At 34.7% G+C, this 19,650-nt stretch overlaps 3 protein-coding genes across 3 annotated transcripts; all 3 read left to right on the top strand.

Annotated features, from left to right (window-relative positions):
* Positions 1–3,660: 3,660 nt before the first annotated feature.
* Positions 3,661–7,477, top strand: LOC113096947 (protein THEM6-like). The gene is made up of 3 exons (XM_026262161.1): positions 3,661–3,729; positions 5,812–6,316; positions 7,243–7,477. Coding segments are annotated over exons 1-3 (618 nt in total). The 5' UTR covers positions 3,661–3,727; the 3' UTR covers positions 7,354–7,477.
* Positions 7,478–7,481: 4 nt separating this feature from the next.
* Positions 7,482–9,823, top strand: LOC113096946 (protein THEM6). The gene is made up of 3 exons (XM_026262160.1): positions 7,482–7,843; positions 8,232–8,736; positions 9,015–9,823. The coding sequence occupies exons 1-3, from the start codon at positions 7,833–7,835 to the stop codon at positions 9,120–9,122; spliced, it is 624 nt and encodes a 207-aa protein (XP_026117945.1). The 5' UTR covers positions 7,482–7,832; the 3' UTR covers positions 9,123–9,823.
* Positions 9,824–11,942: 2,119 nt separating this feature from the next.
* Positions 11,943–18,092, top strand: ftr67 (finTRIM family, member 67). Its single transcript, XM_026262170.1, has 7 exons — positions 11,943–12,612; positions 12,700–12,795; positions 13,918–14,151; positions 15,874–16,027; positions 16,113–16,172; positions 16,989–17,075; positions 17,386–18,092. Exons 1-7 carry the CDS (start codon positions 12,016–12,018, stop codon positions 17,439–17,441), a joined length of 1,284 nt encoding a protein of 427 aa, XP_026117955.1. The 5' UTR covers positions 11,943–12,015; the 3' UTR covers positions 17,442–18,092.
* The last annotated feature ends 1,558 nt before the right edge of the window (positions 18,093–19,650 follow it).

Below are 19,650 nucleotides of genomic sequence, written 5' to 3' on the forward strand. Positions count from 1 at the left end.
ATAATTTGAGTGGAAGATGAGTTTTGAAAATTGGTAATGCTAGAATTACCAAGGTAAAGAGAATGCAGCATAAGGCATGTATATTTAAGTTTGTTTTTGCTTTCATGTAGTCAAACAGGAGTCTCTTATGTTTACCAAGGCTGCATTTATTTATTAATGGTACAGTTTAAACCATAACATTCTGAAATATTATTACAAATTGAAAAATAAAAGCTGTCTGTCTTGTGAAATGAGTGCCGTCAAACAATTAATTGTGATTAATCGTATCCAAAACTAAACTTTTAACTATCCAAAAGTTTTTGTGTATACTGTATATATTTATTCTGTATATATAAATACAAACACATGCATGTATTTAAGAAAAATCTGTTTTGTTTATGAAATATATTTATATAATATAAAATATGATAATATAAATATATAAATGTATGTAAATATTTTCCAAATATATACTCAATGTGTTTGTGTATATATATATATATATATATATATATATATATATATATATATATATATATATATATATATATATATATATATATATATATATATATATATATATGTTATGTAAACAAAAACTTTTATTTTAAATGTGAATCAGGCTATTAATCGTTTGACAGCTCTATTTAAAATATAATCTATTCCTGCGATGCATCATTCCTCCAGTCTACAGTGTCACATGATCCTTCAGAAATCAATATACTGATTTTCTGCTCAAGAGATATTTCTTATTGTGCTTATTTTGCCCGTTTTCTTTCTTTTCTTTTTTTTTGGAACTGTGATTATCATTTTAAAGGGATATAAATATACTCCTATTTAATGCATATTTAATACATATTTAATTTGACTAAAAATGTATTTATTAATCCATCAATCCATTAAACGTAACTAAAAATTGACATTTTCATCCAATATTTGTGCCTGTGTTCCAAAGCAATTACTTATTAGGACTTTAGGATTTAGCGTTCTGCCTTTTGTAAACAGCAAGGATTGGTCCACTAGGCTTTAGAACAGAGCAGCTGTCTGTGAACGACAAAACACTCACTACACGAGCTGTGAGTGTGTAAGTGTGCTTGTGAGATTGTGTATATGTTTTGTGTCCATAGGCAGAGTGGTTTGTAGGGATTATTTTAACACTGAATTGAGAACGCGAACACGCTTTTACCCTGGAGAAAGAGGTGGGCCATGACTAAAACAGCTTTGAAGGATTACAGTATTGAAAAAGTGCTATTGTAGAAAGGAAACATGAGCAATGGTGTATAGACAGATGTTTTCTTTTTCACTAATCTTTGGGGTTTTGGGGAGGAATGAAAACAAGGGCTTTAGCACAAACAGAGCAATCACACACACACACACACACACACACACACACATTCAGACATCTGTCTCTGTGTTACTGTCTGTTCAAGGTCAACAGGTTAGAAGGAATAGTTCACCCAAAAACAAAAAATTGCAGAAATTGTATTCCCTCTCAGGCCATCCAAGATGTTGATGAGCTTGTTTCTTAATGAAAAATGGATTTGAAAATATTTAGCATCACATCACTTGCTCACCAATGGATCATCTGCTGTGAATGGGTGCCGTCAGAATGAGAGTCCAAACAGCTGATAAAAACATCACAACAATCTATAAGTAATCAACACCACTCCATCAGTTAATGTCTTATAAAGTAAAAATCTGCTTGTTTGTAAGAAACAAATCCACCATGAAGACGTTTTAACATTAAAACATTGCTTTGAGTTAAAATATCACTTCATAATCCATAACCTTCCTCCCTCCAGTCATCTGAATCAGGAAGAAACGAGATCAGCACAGATCAAGCGCTGTTTACAAGAGAAAACAGTTAATAACAAATATGTTTGTGGATTTTGCTGTGATAGGGAATGGGGGATTTAATGGACAGATTGCTCTTGGATTTTTCACTTTTTCACTGGAGGAAGCGTTATTATGGATTATGGACTCATATTATGGCTAGAAACGATGGTTTAAAGTTAAAACGCCTTAATGATGGGTTTGTTTCTGACAAACATGCAGCTTTTCACTTCTCAAGATGTGAACTGATGAGTCGGAGTGGTGTGGATTACTGTGATGTTTTCATCAGCTGTTTGGACTCTCATCCTGACGGCACCCATTCACTGATGATCACATTGGTGAGCAAGCAAAGTAATTCTACATTTCTCCAAATCTGTTCTGATGAAAAACAAACACATCTTCAACTTGGATAACCCGAGGCTAAGTACATGTCAGAAACATTTTAATTTTCATGTGGACCATTCCTTTAATGTTGTGAGCTTTCATCTGCGTGTCTTTGTGTAACCGTACAGTATTTCATCTATTTGTAATCAAATGAATGTCCTTCACCACTCACTCACAACCCATCAACACAGTCGTCTGTAAATACTCCTTATTGCCTTTCAGCAGGGATCCCTCAATAGACTCATTACTATTTCAGAAACACATCTCACCACAATCGATACATTTCCATTAGTGTGATGGACGACTGTTTTTCAAATGTTCTCCTGTCTCAACAGAATCACAGGATGGCGTTTATGAGACGCAGAAGTGTCATGACTAATGCTTTACTCTTGATACGACGTCTGTCTTCCTGGAATTTCAGACCATTTAACTTCAGCTGATTATTCACATTCAGACACACAGCGGGGCTATTATTTTCACGTTAAAGCCTTGATGAATTCATGTGGTAATGCCGCATTTGAAAGGAGAACGGGGGAAGATAGCTACAGTGATCTTCCCTCTCTTTCAGACGTTCTGAAGGCCTGTTCATCCCTCTCCGTCACTGGCTCAATCTCCTATAATTCATCATTCATATTGACTTACAGGACTTCTCAGAGGACACAAACTGCAGCCAAAGCCGGAAGCAATCCAGCAGATATAAATACCTGAATGAATAAAAAGACAGGGAAAGTTTAAACCATGCTAATTTTATGCATCCCACATGCTCCATTAATTAAATATGAATACACACAAACATCCTGCTACAGTTCGTGTATCAACATTCATTCACAACATGAATCCTGTGAGAATCTTCTCAGACATATGCGAAACTGCTCATGCTAGCATTTCTAGAAAGTGTAAATGTATCCACATTTAAGAATGACAATATATTATCTTAAATTAATTTAACAAAAAATGTAATTTTTTAAAATAATATATATGAATGTAAAAAAATCTACTAAAATGCATAAATGTACTGCTGTCAAATGATTAATTGTGATTAATCACATCCAAAATAAAAGTTTTTGTGTACATAATATATGTGGGTGTACTGTATATATTTATTATGTAAAAATAAATACACACTTATACAGTATATATTTAGAAAATATTTACACACACACACACACACACACACACACACACACACACACACATATATATATATATATATATATATATATATATATATATATATATATATATATATATATATATATATACATACATATTACTAAATATATATGAATACTATTAATAATATTTTTGTAATATATACAATATCTTGATTTTTATACAATATAAATAAAATATATATTTCACTATATATATATATATATATATATATATATATATATATATATCTTACAAAAAATTAATAAATGTATTAACGAACCGCATTGCATGACGTCATATTTAGGGGGCGTGTCATTGTGCGTTCAGTCGGACGTAAAGACGTGAAACAGCAACTGGTAGGTAACCCAGCGTGGACATGTAAGTACTGTTTGACACTTTCACGACTCTTAATTTAGTTCCGCCGAGTTACTTAGTTCATGTACATTTTATCGTTCGTTGTAAATGCGAAACAGATTTCGCAAAGGTTTGCTCAGCTGTCACAACAGTTCCTTTAAAAAAACAACAACAAGAACAACACCAACACCTGTTATAGAGACTGCTGTGAAGAAGTAGAAGTTAATTAAAACAAAATCAAACATCGATTCAGTAATCGCTAAATATTTATCTTAACAGACCAACTATGTTTAACTGTTGAAGATTACATTTAAATTTGTTAACTAGATCAACCGTAAACTAAATGTAGGCTTGACTTAGTTCTCTTCTTATTATTGTGTTGTAGCTTATTTGTCAAAAACACATTTTCTGCTTTCTGGTTCCGGAAACACGTTTAATTACGTTCATACATTTTAAAAGAAGACAAAAATCACTGCGGTTACAACGTGTTTACAAACCAGCCTAACTAGTTCTACTTGAACGAGGCTTGTAGCAAAATCTTGAAAATCTCAGAAAAAGGCTTTAGACTTGAATAGCTCTGCATCAAATCACTAAAATATGGAAATAACTTTTCCTGTGATCACAGTCAAAAAGTGATGCTGTTCCCTCAGTATTTTTGGTTTGTTTTCCAGTGCAAATATATATATCCGTGTGTGTGTGTCTGTGTGTGTGTGTGTGTGTATATATATATAAAGATTCTTATATCAAGATACATTAACTCGAGTAGCAAAATGACATAATAAGTCGTGTGTCATGAGAAATGTATTAAAAGTGAGTTTGTGATTTAAAACAAGAACAATCTGTTTATTTCAAAGGGAAGACAAGTTTTCATACTGACAAATATTTGTTCTTGTTTAAAGCATAAACCCACATAAATTTGCTCAGAAAACAAGACTACATATGTTCAGTCAGTTTGCATCTCAAGTAAATGTATCTTGGTTTAAGGATGTTAAGATATTTGTATTAGAAACCAAGACAAAAATACTGGTGATGGTATTAATTTTTTTGCAGAGCATGCAACATTTAGCCTAATGCCATGACTTTATGAATTTAAAGGGACAGTAAGTAGGAATTACTCCCATCTAGTGGTGAAATTGTATTTTGCATTCTAACTAATTTTGCTCTCCAGCGCCTTGCTTTTTCAAATACGCGTTGCATCTACGGTAGGCGATATGTACCAAAAAGCTTGGACAGGATGTCCTCTAATAGCACTTCGTCGAGTTTTCCTTCAGGTGAACAGGTGTGTTATTTCAAACAAACTGCAACATGACAACTAACAAACGAATGTTACAGTATGAATTACTGACTGTGGAAAACATGAAATATTGTAATTAGTAGTTATGTCTTCTTTATTCGTTATATTTTCTGAATTATGTGCATTGTTAGATATAAAAAAAAATATTATAATATAGATTGTAACACAGAAAACTGGCCACTTCAGCGTCTCTTTTGAAATCTTTATCAAGCATTAGCTCTTTCCACCTAGAAAAAGCTTCCCCGACATTAACTCTTGTTTTCTGTAATCTACGGTCACGTTTCCTTTTACGTTCTGTTTTTTACTGTTTTGGCGACTATGTTTTCTTCTCCTGTGGCGCGGCATATGTGTGGTCCATAATAAGAATGCAATCCAGACTTTTAAACTTGCCGGTGCAGTTTCAAGCGCCTCTCACTGCTCTGCACCTGCATTTCTGGCTCTGACCGAAAACGCGCTGTGGAAACGCGTTGGCTTAGTACTTTTTGTCCCTCTCTGCTATTATAGTTTTGCAAGATGGCGGAACTACATGGAAGCCTCCGTCGACCTACCCGTCCCATGTATATAAAGATAATAAATTCTTCATTTACGAGGATTAGTTTAAACATTGGCATAGGTATTTGTACACCATTGAGGGCATATTTATGAATAAAAATATTGATTTTAGATAATAAAATACCTAAAAAGTTACTTATTGTCCCTTTAATACTTCTGCTGTGATTTTAAGAGCTTTTTAGGCATTTATTTGTTCAAGGGTGAATTAAGAACGTATATATCTATTATTCTGGCCACAATTTGACTTCTGTATATTGCAGGGAGGACGTGTTGCTGTGGATTGTGGGTGTGCTGTTACTCCTGTTCTGCAGTCTGGATGTGTGGTATTATTTACGGGTAGTGGTTGTGCTGGTCAGGGCCTGGTTCCTCTCACCCGTAATTGATATCACAGCTGAGCAGACTTCAAGTGGACGAGTGGTTCTCCATGACGTTGACCTTTGCCACATGAATAATGCCCGCTACCTGCGCGAGTGTGACTTTGCCCGTTTCTCTCTGTACTCCCGCAATGGGGTGTTCAAAGCTTTAAGGGCTCTAGGGGCCACCGTGGTCGTTGGGGCAACTACCATCCGCTATAGACGGCCGCTGTGTATCGGTGAGGCGTTTGAGATTCACAGTCGAATCATTACCTGGGACGAGAAGTCATTTTACCTGGAGCAGAGGTTTGTGTCTTGTAAAGATGGGATGGTGTCGGCTGTCATGTTCTGCAAACAGAATGTCCTGCGCAGCAGTCCGGACAAGATCCTGCAACACCTGTGCAAGAGAAAGGTGAGTAGATAAGACTTTTACCTCTCTGGTGGTCTTCTGTTATTTTAGACTGATTTTTTTATTTTTTACTTCATTGGAATTATACAATCTTTTTACAGTTGTGGCATAAGATATATAAACACATGAAAAATGTGGACATGATTCAAAAATGCTATTAAAGTCTGTTTATTAATGCAGAATTGCATGATAGAAATTCACAATTCAGATAAAATTTAGAATTAAAATAATGTTGATAACAGAATTTCAGAAAAAGAAAAAAAAATGTATTACAGCTTTTTCACTTTTTTTTCATTTGCAGGTTTTCACAATTCAGAGTTTTTTTTCCTTCTCAGAATTGTGATAAAATGTCAGAATAGTGAGTTAAAAAGTTGCAATTACTTTTTTGTAGCCAAAAAGAGCTTCCATAAAAGTCTACGTCATCTTAACAAAAAAAAAAAAAAAAAAAATACAGAGCAATTTTCTGGTGTTCAATCTACAAATCAGACTCAGTGTAGTCTTTGATAATGTCTAAATGTATATCCAAATGCTACTTTATAAAAGCAATTTATAATGTCTGAAAATATTTTTATAAGCAAATAAGGAACACACTACCCTGTATAAACACTGTATTAGGAATGTTTTTTCTAATATTTGTATTAAATACAAATAAATTATACATAATTTGGAGGTGAATATAGTGTGTAGTACCATGAAATCCCCTACAAAAGCAAAGTATTAAAGAATAAATGATTCAGTAATAAAATTACTGTCAGTACATTTATTTCATGGAAAAAGTTAAGCTTGTTGACACTTTGGGAACAAGGAAAACCAGATGGTTAAAGAAATGGTTCATAAAAATGTTATAAATGTATATATTGTTCCAGTTGAATGTTAATTCACTTTTTCCCAAAACACTGAAGTCTGATGTTTATGAACTGATTTTGTAGGTTGAAGTGCCAGAATTTCCTGAAGAGCTGCAGCACTGGATCAGTTTCATCTCAGCCAGCAGTAAAGCCCTCCGGGGGGAATGTCCGCTTGATGATAAAAAGAGCAAATGACGACTCATTGCCTTAAATTAACTCTCTAACTCTAACTCTCTGGTGTACATTGAACTGGGAATTATTCCAACACATCCAAGTAGCAGCAAAAAAAAAAAAAAAAATGCTTGTTCAAAAAAAAAAATATAACTCATTTATTGAATGCTTTAAAAACAATTAAAACAGTCACATCAAATCATAACAATGCACGACAGTCCAGGGTCATTCAGTTCAGAGGAAGTGCCAAGTTCTTTAGCAAAGCCGTTGTTCTTATTGCTTTTACGTTTGAAGAGAATTCAAGAGATTCAAAAGACATTTTCATTTCAGGTTTGAATCTCAAAAAAGAGGTTTGCGTTTAGAAAATGTATATAAATAAAATATAGTGTGCTTGTGTTCACACGTCACAGTCTGTCCGACTGACGTATGTCACGTGGCCTCTTCCAACCAGTCAGAGCGCAGTTTCTGTCTGTGCGGAAGCGCGTGAAGCCGGTGTCTTGCGGATGTCAATCGAGTAAGTAACTATAATATCGTATTTGACAATATTATGATTATGAACACTCATAAACACACGTTTTTCATCAATTTGCACGTATTAAAACTCAAACCATTCTACTTAGGATAGGTTTCATTGCACGACCTTGTCTATAAACTACATGTGCATCTGATATTTAATGAGTACGTTGATTTTTGATTCATTTCTGATATGAATGAATGATGTGAGGTACTTCCATAGCGATTTTTAAATATATGTAAAATTTTATATTTATTCTAAAAAGATCCAATGATGTCCTGCGTGCAGTTTTTAGCAAGCGTGATACTTCCTTAGAAACCCAGTTCTGCACGTGATCTGTATGAATTATCCATGATGTGAATAATTAATAATCTCCACTGTGCGACAGAATCATGCTGCTGTGGATTGTGTCCGGCTCTCTGCTCCTCTTCAGCAGTTTTGACGTCTGGTACTTCCTGAGAGCGACGTGGATGGTGATCAAGTCCTGGTTCCAGGGGCCGGTTCGAGACGTTCTGGAGGAGCAGGTGGTCCATGGACGGGTTTTCCTCCACGACCTGGACTTTATGTGTCACATGAATAACGCGCGCTATCTGCGCGAGTGCGACTTCGCGCGCTACGCGTACTGCACGCGGAACGGGCTCTTCCTGGCCGCGCGCGCACTCGACGCCTCCATGCTGATCGGAGCCACGACCATCCGGTACCGACGCTCGCTGGGGTTCGGCGAGGCCTTCGAGCTGCGCACGCGGATGGTGGCGTGGGACGAGAAGTCCTTCTACCTGGAGCAGAGGTTCGTGTCCAAGACAGACGGGTTCGTGTCTGCTGTCATGCTGTGCAGGCAGAATGTCATTCGCGGAAATCCACAGAGGATCCTGGAGCACCTTTGCAAGAGGAAGGTATGGATTATACATGTGCATTAAACTTTTTTATTATTATTATTATTTTAAAAGCCCCAAATGTGCTCATCCCTGTGCCAGAAAACCCCATCCAAAAATATAATAATGTAATGTTAAATATTTGTATACCATGACACTCCTTGGTTTACCGTGAACATTGATAATATTTTTGAATTTTTGATAATACCATATTGTTAGATGGGTAATATGGTAATACCTTGTGTTTTTTATATAGGGTATGTTTCTGTTGATCTAACATATGTGTCTCTGATCTGAAGGTGGACTGCCCTGAGATATCAGAGGATCTTCAGCACTGGATCAGGTTCATCTCTGCCAGCAGTCAGGCTCTGAGAGCAGAGAGTGGCCTGGACGACAAGACCAAATGATCATTTTAAAGACTCTTACCGTAAGCCTTCCTTCTGCATGTAAGTTTCCGGTGATGCTAACCTTGAAACCATAACTCTCTAATGTCCGTTTTAAAGTTTCAAAAAGGTTTTCTGGTCCAGAACCTGCGGCTGTTGGCAGCTCCAGTGTTTAGTCCACCACACCAGCCCTCCGTGTAGTTTATTTGTTTAAAAGTATTACAACGTCAGTATGGTACTTACAAAATCCATTCCAGAAGCTGTAAGAAATATGACTGACAAACCACTGAGCATGAATCTCTGTTGAGAAACAGAGCGCATGAACGAATGTTGAAAACTTAACTCCATTCACTTGAACGCTGGGGGCTTTTTAACGCTCCTTTTACCAAATACGCACATGAACATAAGAAAAATAATGTCCAAAAGATTTGCACTGAGTATTTTAATAGTATAAATGGTAGATGAGTTATGAGAAATGTATTGTTAAATCATATCACATCATGGGATTTGTTGTGCTGGTCAGATATGTAAATCTAGGTATTTATTCAAATTTAAAACTGAAACGGTTTATTATTGTTGTTATTTATGAAAAGGGAACATGTATTTATTCAAATATTTTTTTCTGAGATTTGCATAATTTCTTTGAGAAGAGTCTGTATGTAAAGTAATTTAAGCACCTGTAATGAAATTTGAAGACTTGCTTTATGAAATAAAGTCCTGCATTATAAATAATGTTTGTATGTTTCTGATTTATTAAAAGCATTTGTTTAGAAACTGTTCATGTATCTGGATCATGTGAGAGCAGCACTACTGCCATCTAGTGTCAAAACACTGTCATGTCACGCTGTTCCTAAATACGAAAATATGACAAATTCTGTACAAAGTTCTTATATGACTTAACATATTCCTGTATATATATATATATATATATATATATATATATATATATATATATGTGTGTGTGTGTGTGTGTATGTATAAAAAATACAGTGACATTGCAAGTATTCATATCCTTATCTGGGACAGCTGAAATTTAGCCCACTTTGAGTGAAGGTAACCTGTGGATGGCAAATTCAATTGAATGGGTATGATTTGGAAAGGCACACATGTCTTAATAAAATGTTTAACAGGTAAAATTGCTTATCTGAGCAAAAACCAAAGCTCTAAGATCAAAAGAACGGCCTGCAGAGCTCAAAAAAGGTTTGCCTCAAGCCACACATCTGGAGAAAAGTTCAGGAAAAGATTCTGCTTCACTGAAGGGTCAGAGAAGCATGTAGTCTCTGTTGCTCTTAATGGAGGAAGTTTGAAACAACCAGGACTCTTCCTAGAGTTGGCCTCTTGGCCAAGCGATTGATGGAGAAAGGCTTTGGTGAGTGTCATGACCAAGAAGCTGATGGTCATTCTAGTTGAGCTCCATGATCATATATTCAGATGGGAGAAATCTACAGAAGGACTTCCATCACTGCAGCACCCCACCGATGTGCTTTATGGTGGTGTGGCCAGACTCAGTCCCCTCCTCAGTGTAGACACATGAAAGCACACTTAGAATTTGCAAAAAAAAAAAAAACTCTCAGATCTGACCTCATTTCCAAACATCATATTTGAAGGAAACCAACTCTGGCCATCACCTGCAGAGTACCATCCCGAAAGTAAAGTGAGCTGGTAGCAGCCTCATGCTGTGGGACTGTTTATTTATATATATATATATATATATATATATATATATATATATATATATATGTATATATATGTATATATAATTTAACATATAACACATTTCAAGTAAATAATGTTTCATTATTTTTTAGTTAAAGTTATCTTTATATATATATATATATATATATATATATATATATATATATATATATATATATATATATATATATATATATAATTTTAATTGATTTAAAGTTACTTAGATACAAATAGAAACTTATGTTTTTAAAATGTTTCTAAAATCTAAAATTATTTTTTCAATTTAAAATAAAAATAATACATTATATAAAATTATTGATTGATTATTGATGTGCTGATTTTGTGTGATGACAAATGACCTAGACTCATTTTCTGATATACACTAATTTTACTGCACCGAGTGTAACCATAGACAGTAAAAGAAATGGACACAGCGACCCCATTGGAACTCAATTGAGACAAATGAAGCCCAGTTTTAGCGTTTTTTAGCACTTCCGTTTCTGACGCGCAGACTCAAACGAAGCTTGACGACGTCAGCAACCTGTCTGACAGATGTAAATCTTCTAGTGACTGTGCGTGCAAACTGCCATCGTTAATCTTGCAGAGACGGCGAGCTTGAGCGGGGAGTTCTTTGTCGTGAGTGAGCAGGAGTAAGTATTCTGATTAATTATTTTGTATAGTATTTTAAAATGTAACGCCAGTACGCCATATTAAGTTAATTGCCTGCGAGCTTTTCCTCCTGTCTGTACGGTAATGCGACAGAGAGCCGAGTGGTTATGACGCAATCGTTAGCCTATTTTTTACAAAAACTGTTTATACGGGGCCATAATGTAACATAGAAGGTAATGGAGCCCTTTATACATTGTCGTGTATCTTTAGAAATAAATAATGGACAAATGGAGTCTTTAAACGCCTCAGATGTAAAGTTATTCGCTGTCAAAGTGACGCCAAAATGAATGGGAGTCAATGGGAATGCTAACGCAAGTGAAGTTCTGCTAAAAGATGGCAGCCCCCGCCCGACTTCAACTTCCGGTCGAGTTCCTTGCCCCTTGAGTGTAACTGCAGGCGGCAGCTCGGTGTTTTCGGACATGCGCAGTTGTTGCGCGGAGCAGCTGTTCAGCCCCTCCCCCTCCTGTCAGACTCACGTGACTCGCTTCCTGCATAAACAACGCTCGCCTGGTTTCATTCTGCCACTGGGTTGGACGGCAAGAATCCTTTTAAAATGGCGCAAGCTGGGGTTTTCCTGGAGCACGACCAGTTCAACTGTTCCATATGTCTGGATGTTTTAAAGGACCCCGTGACTATCCCATGTGGACACAGTTATTGTAAAGGCTGCATTCAAGGCTACTGGGACCAGGACGACTATCTGGGGATCTATGGCTGTCCTCAGTGCAGGCAGAGCTTCGCTCCCAGACCCATGCTGGGCAGGAACACAATGCTGGCAGATGTGGTGGAGAAACTGAAGAAGACAGGTCTCAACCCTGGACCGACAGACTCTGACCCGACCCAAGCCGAACCCGGGGAGGTGGAGTGTGATGTGTGCTCTGGGACAAAAAACAAAGCCTTTAAATCTTGCCTGGTGTGTCTGGCGTCTTACTGTGAGACCCACCTTCAGCCCCACTACGAGTCTCCTGCCTTTCAGAAACACAAGCTGGTTTCTCCTTCAAAGATGATTCAAGAACAGCTCTGCTCTCGCCATGAGAAGCTCCTGGAGGTGTTCTGCCGCACTGATCAGCAGTGCATTTGTTATCTTTGTTTAACTGATGAACACAAAGGACATGACACTGTTCTAGCTACAGCAGAGATGAATGAGAAAAAGGTGATGTGCTGGAGCGTTTCTAGAGTGTGAGTGTTGTTTTGTGAGTCAGTAGAAATATGGTTATGTAACCTGTGTTTTTCTTCCCAGAATGCTCTGGCGGAGATGCAGAGGATTTCCCAGCAGAGGATTCAGGAGAGAGAGAAGGAGCTGGCCGACCTGAGAGAGGCGACACAGATGCTCACTGTGAGGCTGTGTGTGTGTGTGTGTGTGTGTGTGTGTGAGTGTCTCTCTGTGAGTCTGAGTGTGTGTGTTTCTCCTAACAGACTTCACTGAAGTTTTAAGGTCAATCAATATCAGATCTTGTAAAATTTTTATTCAATAATAGTTTATTTATCGGGGGCAAAACCCACAGCTGCTTAGTTCCTTTTGTATATTAACATGCAATTTATTTATAATTTCTTTCTTTGTTTTGTTTTTGTTTTTGTTTTTACAAATTAAGACTTTTTTTTATCAAGGATGCATTAAATTCATCAAAAGTGACAGCAAAGAAATGTATGATGTTACAATAGATTTCTATTTCAAATAAACGCTGTTCTATTTAACTTTAAGATTCCTAAACAGAACTGTATCCTGGTTTCCACAAAAATGTAAATAATATATATTTTATTTTATTTTTTTTAATTTTTTTTTAGCAGCAATTCAACATGTTAGAATTATTTCTTCAAATTAATTTGACAATGAAGACTGGAGGATATAATATAATATAATATAATATAATAACAAAATAACGAAAATACATTACATTTCAAAATGAAAGAAAAGTATTTTAAAATGGTAATAATATTTAATATATATGTGTGTATATATATATATTTTTTTTTTACAGATTGCCAATAATTGAAATCATAGTATCTCAAATTAAATTGGGCTGTCTTCAAAAAGTCTTTAAAAATGCTGAATGTATTGCAATATTCATTAAAAAAAAATCCCCAATTTTTTTTATATATATATATATTTTTAAATTTTTTTTTTTTTTTTTTTTTTTTTTTTTCTTCATCCAAGCTTGACCCTATTCTAGTAATATGTTTGAAATCCTGTGCAAGTATCATACAGATTAGTTCCAGCTTTGACTGTGACCCTGAGCAGCTCTCTGTTATACAGCATGGTCTCAAGGTTTCTGAATAACTGTTTTTGCACTTTAGTCTCAGTGAATGTTCTGCTTGGATTGAGTTCTGAAAGTTTGAGCACGTCTACATGGTACATCAAACTCCTACTTCAAAAGAGCAATAAAAATCCTGTTTTCCGCCGCATGACCTCCTTAGAGCCGAAGTCACGCTTTATCATTCTGCTTTTGTCTCCTGTCAGCTCTCCGCACAGACGGCCATCGAGGAGAGCGAGCGCATCTTCACAGAGCTGGTGTGCTCCATAGAGCGGCGGCGCGCTGAAGTGACGGAGCTGATCCGGGGTCAGGAGAGGGCGGCAGTGAGCCAAGCTGAAGCACTCCTTCAACAACTGGAGCAGGAGATAACAGAGCTGAAGAAAAGACACGCTGAACTAGGAGAGCTCTCGCAAACAGAGGACCATATCTCCTTCCTTCAGGTAACGCTGCTGTTTGTTCACAGATTGCTTTCTTATCCAAAGTCTCCGGGGTTTCCTGAGGTTAAGTGCCTTGATCAAGGACACAGTGGTGATTAGGTTATGAAACACATTTTCTGTGGCTTGAACTTAATCAGTGTTTTGGTAAGAAGCCCAGATCTTTAACCCCTTGTGAAGTTTTATAGTTAGTCTGCTCGGTTTCAATGTTAGAAGAGTAGATCACCAAAAGATTAAAACTGTTAAATTAATTAATTCCTCACCTTCATGTTGTTTCAAACCTTATGACTCTATTTTTTTGATGAAACTCAAAAGTAGACCTTGGGTCGAATTTCTGAACTGCCTTTTGTATATCTAGAAAACATATGGGCTTGTGAAATTCAAACAGGACAGTAAGGCACAATTTATTTTGGTAACAGTTTAATTAAAGCCATTAAATTCATTAAATTAATTTTAAAACTTGATTTAATATATTAATTATGCCTTGTAATGCAACTTATAATGCCTCGTATGATCTCATTAAAAATTGCATCCACAGTTTTAATACATTTAATATACTTACCGTAATATTCATTCTCACACATTTAGAAAGTGTATTAAAACACTTGACAAAAAAAGGTTGATTATTATGTTTCTAACTTTGGTTAAAATTTTTTATGAAGAGATATTATGCATTGTTATACATTATTAGTATCTTTATAATGCATCACACATGGAGGCTTAAAGTAAAATGTTATTGAATTTTTTTGATTTGTTTTGAAATTTCAGCTTTCTCAGAATTGCACGTTTATATCTAAGTATGAATTGCAATGTTCACTATGAAATGTGAGAAATCAAATCCGAACGGTCTGTTATAAACTCACAATTTTGATGAAAAGTGTCTAAATTGCAAGATGTAACTCAAAATTGCGAAATATAAACTTAAGCAGTCCGAATTTATGTAAATGTATAATTCTGAATAAAGGCTAATAATAAGAAAAAATTTAAAAGCTGAATTGCAGTATTTTACCTCAATGATGCAAGAAATAAACTTGAAATTGTGAGAAATTGTCAGAATTGTGTTTCAAATGTAACTCTACATTATATATTGTGAGATATAAACTTTGAACTCACAATTGTGTGAAAAAATATCTAAATTGCAAAATATAAACTTTTAATTGTGGGAAATTAAGACAGAATTTTGTGTTATGAGAGAATTATGAGATATTGTGAGGAATACATTGTAAATTGTAAAAACTAAAAACTGCAAGATGTTCCCTCAAAAATACTCAATAAATAAATAAAAGTCAAAATTGTGTTATGAATAGAAAAAAGACAGACCTGTAAGTTTTGAACTCAAAATTGTAATTGTAATAACCTCATAAATATAAGACATAAAGTCAGAATGGTGAATTATGAACTCGCAGATGTGAATTGCAAGATTCAGCTACAAACATTACTACATTTATACAAGGTACTGTATTCAGTTTTTTCCTTCAGATGTGAGCGTATGCTAAAGAAAGGCTCTTAGCAGAACTTTCAATCTCCTGCTTTTTTTTTTTTTCAAAACTTCAAAGGACTCAAAGAGAGACATGGAATTGAGATTGCATCAGTGTCTGCTTTTGTGAGCTGAAACTAGTATCAGGAATTGTATTTGGATTGTATTCCATTTTTGATTCATGTAAGTTTGAAGTCAGACCACTGCCCAGAGCTACATGTAACCGTTTTCATTCGCTAACTCTGGTTCAGAACTGCAGGTCTCTGTGTGCTCAGCCTGTGCTGGCTGACTTACCAAACATCACCTCTGACCCAAACTTTGGATCCATGATGGCGGCGCTGACAGAGTTCCAGGCTCTCCTCGAGGACGTCTGCCAGGGAGGATTTGTCAATATCTCAGAGAAAGGTGAACAGACTTGCATTCTGAGAAATTTCATTGTTTTGTGAAGTTACTTTGAGTACTTGATCTAACCCTCTGTTCTGGTTTGCAGTGAATCACGTTACTATTATTGAGAGCACCAAACCAAAGACAGATTCAGAGTCCATTACAGGTAAGAGGCCATAGAATTAAAAATGCATTAAATTAAGACTTTCTAAAACCTAGTGAACTTCATTTTTTTGGTTACCTGAAGAACCTTGTATTGATCCGTTCTTAAAAGAACCGTTATTTTCTTAAAGATACAAAGATCCTTTTTCTACTATAAAGAGCCTTTTTTTGGAATGTAACGTTTCCATGGTTGTTAAAGATTCTTAATGGAACCAAAAATGAGAATAAAGCTGCTTTATTTTTGTGTAGGAAACAGAACTCACCCTTGATTTCAGTAGAATCTCAGAATGGCTTGTTGATAAGATACTAATACATTTTTGAGAGATTTAATGTTGAGAGCGCACTTACTGTACACTACCGGTCTTTTTTTTTTTTTTTTTGTATTTTTTGCTCACCAAGGCTGCATTAACTTGATCAAAAATAAAGTAAAGTGATTTAAAAAAAATATATATTATATTATTTTTTTATAATTTTGTAACAATGTGGCTTTACTCATTTATCAGTTTAATGTATTCTTTGTCGGATGAAATTATGAATTTACATTTGAAGTGCTTAAAAATATTTAATCAAAGTTGTCCTAAGACAAGAACACGTTTTAGGTTTTAGGACAACTTTGATTAAAGGCTTTGACCCACTTCAAATGTAGACGTGTGTGTGTAATATATATATATATATAAAATGTATATAGTTTTGTAACTTATTTCAAAAAGTGAAAGTTCCATATATTCTGGATTCATTACATGTACAGTAAAGTAAAACATTTCATGTTTTTACTACATGTGAGGAAGTTTGCAGTATTAACAGGATGTTTATTTCGTAGCTTCAGCACCGCTCTTTGGTCAGCCTGTACAGAGCCCGTTTACCATGAGTGTCCCGACAATTACTGTGTTTCCATTCTCATCATTCGGTGAGTGTCAGGAAAAGCTTTTATTTCACACTTAACTAAAAGTCAGGAAAAAATTGGGACAGTGTTCTGTGATAGTTTTTATTTATTTATTTTTGTTTTCAGTATTGATTTAGATTTTTTTGCCAGATGTTTTACCTGTATTTTGAAATGCATTGTAGTGTAGTAAGTGGAAAGAAATGTCTGTAAATATACAATAACATACTTGTAATTACTTGTAATATGTTGACAGGACATTTTTCTTTTAAAGTGTAGAATGTTGGCCATCTCTTTTTTTGCATACAGTAAATAATAGTTTTCTTTTGTTCTTTAGGATCCAGACCACAAGGTTCTCGTCAGAGACTGCAGCCGCGTAGGAGGCGAAGGTAGCTTTAAGATCGGCCTGAGAAACGCCTGATTAGAATTCAGTCAAGAGGCCAAAGTCGGTTTGTTTTGGAACATGTACATTTTCATGGTAAAAAAAAAAAAAAAGTAAAGCTACAGTATATTAACCGCAAACTCTTATTACTAAATAAGACAGAAATGTAAATGCAGATGCGTTTCAGTGTCTACCATCCAAGTCTCAATGGTATTAACTTTAAATTTATGTTAATCTGTATATCTTACAATTACAGATGTGTTTGGAGTGAAAGTTGCAATATTGTGTGATCAAAACTTTTAAAATATTTGCCTGTTGATTAAGCTATGATTATAGTATTTTATATAGTTTTATTATAGTATAAATAAGTTTTAATTAAACACATTATAGAGTGTTATACTTGTGTAAATGATAAGTGTTTTATTCACTGACGCTGTCTGTCTATTAACAGATGTTCATTTAATCTTTATACTGTATGTTTGAGATGTATTTGTGTGTATTAAACATTGTTTAATTGCAAGATTTTTTAAAATAAGGTTGTTCAATACTTATTTCTCATATCACGTGTCAATTCTCAAGCTTCTTTTAAACCATTTGATGGCTCTGGAATTTGACTCTGTTGCCAAACAAAAAAGAAAAAAAGTCAAAATTTTGTTTGCTTATTCAATGCACTTGACTTGAGTTTTCTTTTTTAATGTGACGAATGAACCCAGGACAATATCAATCATGGTTTTTAACATCTCTTTATTTTGGAATCTTAAGTTTTGCCAAGAAACAAAAATAATATGATTACATTAAAATAATAAGTTATGATTACAATATGAAATATGATTTAAAAACCTATCCCATAATTATGACTCAATATCCTATATTTAGACTTGCCATAATTATAATTTGTCATGATTTTGTATCATAATTTAGACTTTCTGATTTAAAGTTTAATTATGATTGAATATTTACAAAGGTCTACATATAGACTTTATAATTATATATTTTTACATTTTGAGGCCTCCAACATTTTATTTCATGCCGTTCCTTTCATAATTATGACTTAGTGGCTAATATTTTTGGCAAGTCATAATTATAAATTTTTATGTAATCATTTCCGCTTTTCTTCATAATGATCATTTAATAAAGCATCTTTGTATCAGAATTGGGTTCCTATGCATTCTTAATTATTTAAGGAACTACGAAGAAGAACTTCTTCAGAAACAGTTATCTGAACATCTGGAATCGCACAGATTTATGTATAATCCTCATGACAGGCAAAATCAATCTGCACGAGAAAAAAAAATGTTCTGCCTGTAATTCTGACTGGATTGTATAATCAGTCATGTGATGTTTACAGTTAGAATAAACAAAACCGCTTTAGTGTAAATACACCAGTGTTAAACATGATGGTCATCTCTGTATAGATGTAAAATGTCCAAAACTCTCTTATTAACTTATAAATACGTAAAGCTTGAAGTTTGGGGGACAAATGTATAATAATGAATATGGCCTTGGTGCTTGAAATCTAGTTTTTTTTTTTTTCTCCTCACTAATTTAAAGGTGGAAATTATAAAATCATTTATTTTTGCAATTAATTTTCTTACAAACACTTCTGATGCAAGTAAGTTGTGTATGTTTGGCTGAAGGCCTTCTTTCATGAATAAGACCAGCTCAGGTTAGCAATGAGAAATGATCACACAATTTCTAAAAGTTTGTGTTTTCATGTGTAGAAAAAAACTAAGCGCTGTGAAGAAAACGACACACAAGTACAAACGAGTACAAGTTTATTAGAATCACTACACACAGAAAAGACAATTTAGAGCACCTTATAGAGACCAAATAAATGCTTCTGAGTTATGTCATATGTTTGACTTTCTACTGTATCTAAGAATTATGACTCTCAACTTTTATTTGATCATTTAGCATCTCATAATCCTGAATAAACTCACTAAATCCATCAGATCAACTACTGAATCAACATGACTCACCAACTAATGCATCTTATATATAATATAGATATAGATTATATATAATATAGAAACTTATTTTTATTTGCTTTACAACCAAAAAGCTAAATATATTTCCTTTCTATCTGTAGGTTAGATCTCACTTTAATGTCGTTTTTCATGTTTAACCTTCAATTTTTTTATAGCTTACACAAAGCCTCATGGCAACACAATAATATTGGTAAATGCCAGTTTAAAACCATAAGGAAAACGACACACATAT

Source organism: Carassius auratus, unplaced genomic scaffold (assembly GCF_003368295.1).
Source record: "Carassius auratus strain Wakin unplaced genomic scaffold, ASM336829v1 scaf_tig00216043, whole genome shotgun sequence".
In the NCBI taxonomy this organism is placed as follows: Eukaryota; Metazoa; Chordata; class Actinopteri; order Cypriniformes; family Cyprinidae; genus Carassius; species Carassius auratus.